Here is a 12217-nt window from a genome sequence, read left to right as displayed (position 1 = left end):
GCCCAGAGGGGACTGGCGAAAGGGAAACCAACAAAATCACTCATCAGACCTGTCCGCTCGACTCTCGGTTAAAGAAGAAGGTAGGAAGGGATCCTATGCTTCATAAGATGTTTAATATATGCTGTAAAGAAAAGTAAAAATTTACTGATCCGAGGACCAAAGCAGTAACGAAGCACAAGTGACCCAGCGAAAGGCGTGTTCCAAAGCCAAAAAACAAAAAGGCCCTTCTCAGGAGGATAGGAAGGAAAGGAGTGGAAAGGATTTGGGTGGGATTAGTGGAGTGGGAGGGGGTGGGATGTATTTTTTTTTTGTCTCTATCCTGTGAGTGTGTACCGCTAGAGTATAAAACACGTGGACCCCAAAAAAATATCTTATTTTCTTTCAAACCGTAAACCCGTGTGGTTGTACGGCATCGGCATCGTGGACGTAACAAAGGAGGACAAGTTAAGGGAAAGGCAAAGTCTCACTCGAACCGTGCAGGTCTCCAGTACCCTGTTGGTCGCATTCACTGATTGCTCCGCAAGGGTAACTAGGCCGAACGGATTGGTGCCGGAGCATCAGTATACCTAACAGCGATTATAGAGTTTCGGCCGTCGGAGTGCTCGAGTTGGCTTGCAAAGCTGCTCACGACAATCAGAAAACCCGCATCAAGAACAGAGCAGCTTCAGTTCGGCGCTCATCAAGGCAACAATTAGTTTCAGTGAGTGGCAAAGTGTTTCTCCGGCACGTCGCATTAAATGTAATTTACTGTTCAACATGTCACAAAGCTGGATGGGAAGAAATTTTCCAACTGTGAAAGCTGTGACGAGTGGCAAACGCAATAGCTAAACAGGAAGGTTTAACCGAACAAGATGGGAATATCGAGTGATAACAAAAACACAACACCAAAGGTTCTTTTCAGAACCATCAACATATTAATAAAGAGTAAACAGTAAACTAATCCATTTTTCAGGTAGATAGGTAGGTATTCACGTAGGAGAAGAAAATAAAACAATATATTTAAAATATATATTTAACAAAAGCTGTCCCCTTTGTATAGTCCTACGTCACTCCGGTTATGTCCCCGACATTACCCACCCGTCTTTTTTATTGACGTTGCGCTTGACAAAGCTCCCACAAAATTTCGCCAATAAGCAATTTGTTTCCCTTTGATCAAATTTTTAAAATGATTCTCAAGGGCTCAATACGCTTGAAAATTATCATTAGTTCCACGTTTCCGAAATGCTTTCAATATATTCGATTTTTCTACATAAAGCTTGGAACACTGGCTATTTATGAATAAGAGTACGACAATTCCACTGTAAAATAGTGGGCCTGATTCTCGAATACACTTCACGATGAAAACGAAATGAAGCGTATCCGCGATGACAACAGTACGGTGTCGCCATCTGGATACGAAACTAGTTTCCCAATAAAACTTATCATTATAATGTCAAATTATCTTCAGATAAATTTTTTGTATGAGATTATTTTACCACATGAAAAAACAAAATTTTCCATTCACATTGAAAACTAATTTGATACGGAGAAGTTAATTTCCATTAATAATTTTTATTTGAACAGTGGTCATTCTACCTGAAAACCCATTGTTATCTTTGACGCTTCACTGATTCGTAAAACGTAGTTCAATTGTGTGCCGTTCATTTCGTTTTCATCGCAAAGTGTATTCGAGGATCGGGCCCAGTGATATCTACGACCTCTCTATTCAAATTAGACATCAATAGCGATAATCATTTCAAGAAGGGGTCATGTTTGCATCAATTGCTGCAGATAAGGTTTTTCTATACGAAGCATTGCCGTGACAATGGTTCTGATGAAACCGGAAACATTGATGAAAATGAAGCTTTTATCCACGATGTCAGACAACTTTATAAATCCCGATTGGGAATTTGGAATTGACGGTAAAACGGGGACAGTTGGGGTTTGGGATGTCCCCTTCAGGGTAAAATGCGGCTTTCATTAGCTTTTTAATATTGTATTGTTTCTGAGTTCACTAACAATTTCTTTAAATAACTATGCCCAATCAATTATATTATTCTTGAAGATACAAACCTCCGAACCGTGATTTAATTTTTGAATACAACAAATTGCAAAGTTTAAAGCCTCCCTAATACAAACAAGGAAGGAAGGAATACAACAAGAAAGTTTTTCGTTGTTGTCAACTTTTATTCGTCCATCCACCAAACAAACCCGTCTACATGATATGATGAAATCTTCACAAAGCCCACACCTTGATGTAGTCAATCTGCAATGCCGCATCCTTTCCGTCGTTCTTCTCCAAGTTCCACGAAGGAAGCCAGTTACTGCGTCCGTCCCAGAAATTCGTGGCTGCATTTGGCGAGCTGTTCAGCCATGGCTTAGCGGTTGGGTTCTTCGCACTATCCGGGAAATATCCATTGACACCTCCGACCGCCACGTTAAAAATGAAGTGAAATTCCTGATCAAATGGAGCCATCTTGGTAGCAGATCGCCACGGATTCTCCAAATTCCTTTTATCGAATCCAGCCCGCTTCCAAAATCCCTCTCCAGCCTCAAAGGTCTGCGTTGCTTCACCATTCACGGTGACGGTCATGTTATCCGGTGTCCACGTGAATCCGAATGTATTGAAATCCTTATTGAACTCCGCACCGGCCGGTGCATTCTTAGTACCCGTCGCCGTGTTCCACCCATTGTTGCTGGGGTTTGGTCCGAAGTGTAGCGTTTGTCCCACCTGGGCAGTACCAATTTGAACATCGTTCACCGTGAAATCCTCGTTGCCGCGGCCTTCCATCAGATCGATCTCGCCCGACGCCGGCCATGTTCCGTACGCGTTCCGCTTGGGCAGCAACCAGATCGCAGGCCACAACCAATCGCCGGTGGGTAGCTTTGCTCGAACCTCAGCCCGGCCGTACTTGAAGTTGAACGAGGGCAGCGTACGAACGCGGGCACTCTTCACCGGGTTCAGAATGTGAGTTTCCGTTCCCTGGCGCTCGCATCCGTAGAAGGCACCGTTGGTGCATCTGGAAACGGGAAAGAAAGGGTGCTTCAGTTCAGTGCTGTATATATTTTAAAGAGTGTAGCTCGTTCACTAACAGGACTGGAAATTTTCGAATTCCACTCGAAAACATAGCCGCAAAACATCGAAAGCAAAACTCCAAATTGAATATGACGCCTATTGTTGATACATTTGACGTTAGTCAACGCACGCCATGTTAAAAAACAGTCCAGTTAAAGGTAGGCCCCGTTAACGAACGATTACTGTAGCTGACTTGTTATTCTACATAGAAATGTCATAAATATTTTCTCTGTCATTATTGTTGAAATGCTGTAAACCTATTTATACATCTAACATTATTGATTATTTTTAAATCGATCAATTGTTCTAACAGACCTATAACCTAATCATTCGATCAACACTAGTATTTTTTATTTACATTTAATATCCCGCGTCTGAATTGGCGGACCCTGTGCACATATAGCTTTACGACATAATGAGGTCATATACATTATATACAGATTACCTGCAATGCGATGGCAAAAAAGTTAATTACGGAAATACAAATTGGTAGATAATGAAGAGGAATATCACTCTTCTATGGGATTCACAAACAGAATAAGGAATTAGAATCTATCTCCAAATTGACACAAAAAAACCACGCAGAGAAAAAAATACATCGAAATAGAATTCTTTTCGTCAAACCGTCCGATCGACATGTACATGTGTATGCAAAGTGTGATTAGATCCTTCCTGTAGAATGTCACTTAAGTATAAAAAATGCGTTGCTGTGCACTTTTTCAGAATTTCAGGTGTAAAGCACGTGTTGTATTTTTTGCAGCGGCACGCTCAGTGACCGCTACAAGAACTTCCTGGCAGCGGTTTGTTTATAAAGCAGTCATCAGGTGAGAGAATCGCAAAACAATTGAATATTGCCAGAATTACTGTTTAGTGAACTACCAAGAATGCTTGCTCGTTGACTGTGAAACTTACGAGGTTTTCGGACAGCTTTATGGAAAAAAAAAATCTTACCTAGTCATGGCACGCGAAGAGTTGTTCCCCACAGATTTAAGTTTGCGTTCATTGATAAATTTGCTCGATAGTTCATGTTTTGGCAAGGTTTTTGCACCTGTCGAACGCACACCAAAGGTTTTATCACAAACAAGACGGTGGAATCGAAATTATAAAAAGAAGAATGCCTCAGGAATTCTAGCAAATGGTCATTCTGATTGACGTGACGAATGAAAACAAATCTGCCTCTTCATTCAACTTGACTTCCATCCACCACTAGGGTAACACCGGGTGAGTTGGACATATGGGGTGATTTGGACCACCCCTTTATCGCAAAAAGTACGGCTCAACTTGGATTTTTTGTAATGTCATTTTCTTCTATTATTGAACCGTATGTAACTAACCTAAAAATACTTTGGTAAAATTAGACAGGTGGAAGGAAACGGTAGCATGAACACAACAAGCACTTTGATTGTCAAAAAATGTGAGTTTTCCGATCGTGGTTTTAAGGTTTTTCCTGCTCATTAAACAAACTTTTCGTGTTTTGTGTGGTAAAGTTCTGTTCGCCTACAGAAGAGGAACAATTTGATGCAGCGAAACTGTAAGTTTGATAACAATGAATGAAATTAATTGCATTTCAATTTTTGCATGTTGTGTGGGGTGACATGGACACATGGATGACACATGTGCCTCAAAGCGCTCAAAGTTTTGATTTTTCGATCCTCGAAAATCTTCCAAGGAGTAAAGGAAATTTGGAAAATCGAAATTTTTTTTTCGATGCTAAATGACTTGAAAATGCATGAAACGTCGAGATCTGGTGTCATCTCGAAACATTTTTTTTTGCCGAAAATAGACCTTTTGGGACCTGAGAGGCAATGAAGGTATGGAAAAAATAGTTATCGAATTTCAAGAACCGACATTTTTTTTGTTTATTGGCCCAAAAAAATGACCTGTGCAAAATTTCAGCTCAATCGGACATTGTTTGATGTGCCTCAAAGCACTCAAAGTTTTGATTTTTTGGCCACTCAGGCTAAGGCCCAAAAAGTCGATTTTCGGCCAAAAAATTTTTTTCACGAGATGATACCAGATCTCGATGTTTCATGCTCTTTTAAGTTATTTGCCATCGAATAAAAAATTTCGATTTTCCAAATTTCCTTTACTCCCCCCTTGGAAGATTTTCGAGGGTCGAAAAATTAAAACTTTGAGCGCTTTGAGGCACCCCTAAATCATGTCCAATTGAGCTGAAACTTTGCACAGGTCATTTTTTGGCCCGATAAAAAAAATGTACATGGTCCGTTTTTGAAATTTAACATGACCATTTTCGCTGCCACCCTAATCTACACACATCAAGACAAAAATATGTTTGAAAAAAGTTGAAAGGTTTAAGCTTTAAAATGATGTATATACCATTATCTAAAAAGAATGTTTCGAAAGCTTAAAATATCTTTAAGACATCGTTCGTAGTTCTATTGGAGTACAATAACACGCAACTCCTACGAAACCAACATCGAAACGATTAAGTAACAACTTTGATTTTTCATTTCGTTATTAGATAATAAGTTGTAAATCATGCATTTATACTGTCAGCGTTCATACTTTCCCACATCAAATAATAGCTTTTATAATAGCTAGAATTTAGATTATTGGTACAATTAGTTTAGTCTGATGTCATTATTTGTAGCAAATGAGTGGTTGAGACTGTAACTAGCCAATTGTTCATCCGGATGATGAGAGAATATACAATTAAGATCTCAAACCTCACGATCTGTTATTACACGTGAAAGCTATTTCACGTTTTCCAACAAATATTGAACAGAGCCTTGGTAATCAATTCAAAAGTAAACTGAAGCCCAGCTGTAACAATGTGTTTATAAATACCATTCGGTGAGTGTAGCGATGTTACGCGATTGAATTTACATTATCGTGATGGTTCATCTCGAATATCGAGTAATGTTCTAAAACGAAACTCGGCAAACCTTGGATTCACCCCGACAAGTTTATTGATGATGATCATTGATTATATCGGTAGATTTGTTGTTGACGATATCTTGATTATCTCACGAACTATCAGCTAATTAATGAAATATTATAGCTACCCCCCAGAGATACTCACTGCTCAATTGGCCGGTTGCCGTTCAAATTGATCGTCCCAGAGGTTAAAAACCCTTCGCCAAACTCATCGGCGGTCAACGTCGGACGGATGAACAGCTTCCCATCCTCGACAAACGAGTTAGAGCGGTTATTCGTGTACCACTGGAACTCCCAATTCTACAATAAAGGATAAAACAATTACCCAGCATGATGATATCAGGCAACCACCGTTCAATTAGATGAGTCTACAAACAAAAAACCAGTTCTCTTACCCCACCGCCGGCAAGCGTGTTCTCGTGGTCCCAGATCTCGAAATCGAAGAAGTCGAAATTATCCTCGAAGATAAGCTCGCCACTGCAGAACTTGCGCCCCCGCTGAATCGCACTGCCACTTGCCGTCGTTGGTGACTTGACGCAGTTGGGCCGGTTACGGCTTAACGGTACATCAAACGTGCCTCGACTATCGGTTTCACCGAACGCCGACCCGGCGATCATGGTGAACACTAACAGTGATAAGAGTATCATCCTATCAAACACTTCCTCACGCACTCACTAATCGATCGCGAACTGAACTAGCGGAGGTTGATCACCGCACTGAAGTTGTGGGCTAGAAAAACGTTTTTATAATACCATAGTAGAAATGGTCGAGTCAGTGGTGCCAAACGCAGCGTTGGGAATCATGTTTACAGATACATTTGTTCCTCGAGTGGCATATCAATTAGAAACGAGACAATGATAAGGGGAAGACTTTGATAATGGAAATTCGTGGAATTTAGCGAGTTCAAAACGAATAGAAAAAAAGGATGTTATCTGATGCTTTTCGTGAATGATGCAGAGATATAAGATATTGAATCAAATATATGAAACTAGAGATTGATTCTCCTGAACACTGCTTCGGTTAACCCATTTTCACATTAGCCGACTTGATTTGCGTTCTAATAATTTCTTGTTTCTTGTTTTACGGATACAATGAACCCGTTTCTAGAATGTGTCGCGTGCAGGGCTCGGCAAAATCATATTCAGCTGAGGATAGTCTGGGGGCTGTGAAGATATTCGCCTTCGTATTCAATTGCAAATGAGTTTTGGCTTCTTCCAACAGTTTCTCCGTCAACATGACTCAACAGTCATTCGGGCTTTTAGTTGCTTTTTCACCCTACGACTCGACTATTTCATTTCATTCCCCGTCAAATGGATTTCATTGCATATTGAAGTGACTCCCCCCAAAACGAATTCGTTTCTTTTTCTCGTGTATCACGTATGCAAGTATCGATGTTGTAGTTCAACGTAGTTTGACATATACTATACAAGTGAGCTAGATATTTTTGATATGTGTACAGGAAAATTATTCACACATATAAAGTAGCGTGCAGTGTTGTGTTCAGAAACACTGACAAATTTGTGTATTTTGTTAATATAAAACCCGTTTTTTGCATTTTTTTTTCACAAAATTGAACTCGGAGACAAAGTGAACTGAAATGTTGTTTAGAATTACTTTTCTTTTTACTAACACTAACACGTGGACCTTTATAGCATACCTGGTAATTGTCTAAGTTCGTTGGTTTGAGTTCACGGTGGGTATTTGTGCATCTGAAATCAAGGTTTCGTTTCACCTTATATGGACGTTAAAATATGAATTTGTACGCGGGGAACGCGATTCATGTCAGTGGGAGAAGTAGTGTGAATTCAAGTCAGAGTGAATGAAGAGGCAGATTTGTATTCATTAGTCACTTCATTTAGAATGACCATTTGCTAGAATAGTTCATCAGTCATCCTCGGACTTAATTCTCGTCAATTCATTTCTAGTCAATTCAATGCATATTGACGGCGAATGCCGAAGTAGGCCTAGTCGAAGCAAAGCCACTGAGAGGAGAGTCGATTTTCATTCGTCATCGTGTATTTGTATTTATTGGTCGTGTATTTAACCGATGGAGTTCCTGTTTCGATTCTCATCTTTCTCGTTCGTTCCTTAAAGATCTGTATTCTGTAGTCCTCACATAGATTTAGTTTACAAGTTACATAGGTTAGCTTTAAAAAGTATTTGTAGATTAGTAGTTAGGTTTCGATCATTAGAGCACTTATGTAAAGACTGTTGACGCTTTAAGAATAAATGTAAATATAATTGTTTTATTTTCAGGCGCGACATTGTGTGTGTTTTAAACAGGGTCCTGCTACCGCCTATCTCTCCAAACTTTAAAAGTGTATGCATCTCAAGTGATATAGCTGTCAGTAGGGGTCAAACAGTGTTCAAAACCGCATGCATCTCTCTAGATGTTGGCATCAAAAACATGAACGCCTAGGGTGGTTTCTGGTTTTAAATAGTTAATTAGGTGTCTTGTTTTTCTTGTTATTACTCAGTGTTCTTTTATAGATTTCCTCAAATAAAGTGTTGAATGTTAAATTTGTGTTTTCTTCAATCTAGGCCGTAACAACAAAAATTTATAATTCCGTATAGTCGATCCCGAGGGATGACATTGGGTCATCTGTTCCATTTTCTCTTTACTGATATATATGTTTAAAGCTTAGACCGGCAATAAATGAGTGTACCGTTCTGAATCATATTTCGGACGCTTAAGGCATATGATGCAGGAAACAGATCTAAACTTTATGCACAGGTATTATTTGATTGATATTTTTAATAAATTATTTCAATATGCCTTTAAGCTTTTTAATTTGGTACCTTTTTAATTGAAAGCATAAAAAATCATCGAATAAAATGCTTTTCAAATGAAGCGAATAAGAATCAAACTTCGAACACTATTTATAAAAAAACAAAAATTTCGGACAGATCGAATTCTAATTTCGGACACTTTATTTGCATAACGGTTTCTTGTGGTTTTAAGCACAATTTAAATATCTGTACAATTACTAATACACTGCGTTTCACAACTATATAACCACTCATTTTTTCTGAGTTTCCAGAGATATGTAAGAAATCAGTTGAATTGAAGTATTTAGTGTAGAATATAATAACTATTTTCATTTAAAAGACTGCCCATTTGAAGTTTATTTTTGAGTTCAGGTGCGAAACATTCAAAAAACTAAAATTCCAGTGTTTCATATCTATAGAACCAGATAGAAAAACTCTCACTCCTTTACAAAATTAACATCAATTTCACATGAATTACAATGAGTTTCTAATTCATAGGTCATCTTTAGTTCTCAATCATATCAAATAACCCATTCGAGGTGGTTTCGACCAAGTTTCGCCATGTTGTAGTGAATATCTTGTTCTACGCAGAGGATAATGCTCGTTTAAGCACTCATACTGCTTGTAAGCTGCATCTACTATTCGTACGATCACCCCTCATAAGATATCGATCGAGTTTTTATCTGGCAAACAAGCTGACCAGTCAAGATTCTGAAGCCCCTATTCAATAAACATTGCCTTGACTTCCCGGATGGTATGAATTGATGTCAAATTAACCGATTATCATGGTGTTTTTGATGCAAAAACAGAAATCAATGATTCTGAAGTACTTCATTGCACTTCTGACTGTACATTGGTGTTGACGGAAATCTATCTGAACCAGGCCGTTTTGAAAATATGTTCCTCAAACCATCAAACTGCCGCCTGAAAAGTTACGAGTTGAAAAATTACATGACACGTTCCGTGAGTCCTTCCAGTATGAAGAAATTCTATTCAAATCGGATTTCTTTTCATTAGAGAAGTTCTCCTGAAATAGTGAAACCCATGGTATTAGCTTCCACATTAGTTTTTGGACCCGCAGATTTGGAGATGGGATTTTTATGGTTTGGGGAGAATTTTCTCAAAAAGGCTTGGTTTAGGCAGCTTACCATCAACACCAATGTACAGTCAGAAGTGCTCCAGAACCATTTACTTCTGTTTTTGCATAAAAAAACACCGTGTTAATTGGGTAATTTGACATCAATTCATTACATCCGGAAAGTCAATGCATGGTTTATTGAATGGGGGCTTCTAATTCTGGACTAGTCAGCTTGTTTACCAGATCTAAACCCTGTCAAGAACTTATGAGGAGTGATCGTATGAGTAGTAGATGTAGCTTACAAGCAGTATGAGTGATTTGGAGAGCTTATACGAGCAGTATCCCCTGCCTAGAACGAGTTACACATTGCAACATGGCGTCGCTTGGTCAAAACCACCTCGAATGGGTTTTTTCAACTGATTGAGAACTGAAAATGACCTAAGAAATAAAAGCTTATTATAGTTCATGTGAAATTGACGTTAATTTTCTAAAGGAGTGAGAGTTTTTCCATCTGGTTCTATAGTTATGAAACACTGGATTTTTTGTTTTTTGAATGTTTCGCGCCTGAACACAACAATAAAGTTCAAATGACCAGTCTTTTAAATGAAGATATTTATTATATTCTACACTATATGCTTCAATTCGACCGACTTCTTACACATCTCTGGAAACTCAGAAAAAATGAGTGGTTCTATAGTTGTGAAACGCAGTGTACTATAATATATCCAACATCCGAAAATAACAACGGCTTGAAATAATTTTCTTCAACTTCTTTTATTATTTTTTAAATTTTTCCCAAAATGCTTGTTGTTTATTGATGTTTCTTTGTAGCTTCATGGTTTAAAATACCGTAAGGCTTATATTGCTTCAATGATAATTATATATTTGAATTCAGGTTGTTTGTTGTTCAAAGTAATAAAATAATTGAAGGCATCAGAGCTTGAATCTTGATTCTTAATTTTTGTTACATAGTTACATCTATTTTGTCATTATTCTTTTGTACCAGCTTTTTTTGTCTTTTTCAGTTCTTCAAGTTTTTTTTCTGCTCCATCCGGTCTATCTGTTTTCTCTGTTTCAATAGTCTTAAAATTGCTTTCAAAACAGGCTATTGAAATCACCAATCGGTATATAAGCGAGCGGCGCTCGGAAATCCACTCAGTTCTAATTGAACAGCGATTGGAGCATGTTGTCGCTGTTGCGGTGAAGCTCTTTATTTATCATGAAAGCGCGGATGAACGGTGTCACCAAGAGCCTGTTTGTGCACCCTAGGCCAGAAGGGAATCTATCAGGAGGAGAGTGATGCCACAAACGGTTCCCTGGGAAGACATCGCTACACACACATACACGCGCGGCTAACAGGTGGTTATCGAGTTGGCATTAACCACTGGTGGGCTTCCAGTATCGAGGAAAATGTGGAAATATCTAATCGTTACTGAAAATAATCTGCCAGTTCCTTTGGGAATTTTCAAAATATATTCATGTGAAAGAGTTTAATTGAATGTTTTCTATCCATGTTACACTGTGACCAAATATGTTTCAATCAACAATGCTATTAACAGGTGGTTATCGAGTTGGCATTAACCACTGGTGGGCTTCCAGTATCGAGGAAAATGTGGAAATAACTAATCGTTACTGAAAATAATCTGCCAGTTCCTCTGGGAATTTTCAAAATTTATTCATGTGAAAGAGTTTAATTGAATGTTTTCTATCCATGTAACACTGTGACCAAATATGTTTCAATCAAGTGCTATTAACAGGTGGTTATCGAGTTGGCATTAACCACTGGTGGGCTTCCAGTATCGAAGAAAATGTGGAAATATCTAATCGTTACTGAAAATAATCTGCCAGTTCCTTTGGGAATTTTCAAAATATATTCATGTGAAAGAGTTTAATTGAATGTTTTCTATCCATGTAACACTGTGACCAAATATGTTTCAATCAAGTGCTATTAACAGGTGGTTATCGAGTTGGTATTAACCACTGGTGGGCTTCCAGTATCGAGGAAAATGTGGAAATAACTAATCGTTACTGAAAATAATCTGCCAGTTCCCCTTGGAATTGAAAATTACATTCAAGCGAAAGAGTTTATTTTAATGTTTTCTATCCATAAAATATCCATATAATACATTTGAGTTTGTGATTTGTCAATCAAGTGCAGTTAGCAGGAAAGCTTCTGAAGATTATTCTTCAGAACAAGGTTTTTCGTATCCTATATTGGATGCATAAAACCTTGTGCCTCAAACGTAACGCTCTTGTTTACGAAGTCCCCCAAATATTCATTTATTCATTCATTCAGAATGGATTTAGATTCAACTTCAAACAAATGATTTCTAAATCAACGATAGTCCTACGTCACCCTTGCGGTTATACCATAGATATAACCCTCTTCCTGTTTTTCTTTCTTCATTTTTTTTGGG

General features: G+C 38.3%; 1 protein-coding gene across 1 annotated transcript; it reads right to left on the bottom strand.

The window, feature by feature from the left end:
• Nucleotides 1-2145: 2145 nt before the first annotated feature.
• Nucleotides 2146-6683, bottom strand: LOC129778368 (beta-1,3-glucan-binding protein-like). The gene is made up of 3 exons (XM_055785236.1): nt 6349-6683; nt 6099-6253; nt 2146-2999 (listed from the first exon to the last, which is right to left on the bottom strand). The coding sequence occupies exons 1-3, from the start codon at nt 6598-6600 to the stop codon at nt 2216-2218; spliced, it is 1191 nt and encodes a 396-aa protein (XP_055641211.1). The 5' UTR covers nt 6601-6683; the 3' UTR covers nt 2146-2215.
• Between the last annotated feature and the right edge of the window lie 5534 nt (nt 6684-12217).

This window comes from Toxorhynchites rutilus, chromosome 3 (genome assembly GCF_029784135.1).
Source record: "Toxorhynchites rutilus septentrionalis strain SRP chromosome 3, ASM2978413v1, whole genome shotgun sequence".
In the NCBI taxonomy this organism is placed as follows: Eukaryota; Metazoa; Arthropoda; class Insecta; order Diptera; family Culicidae; genus Toxorhynchites; species Toxorhynchites rutilus.
Note: the sequence above shows the minus strand (reverse complement) of the source record. Positions and strands in the feature narration are given on the sequence as shown.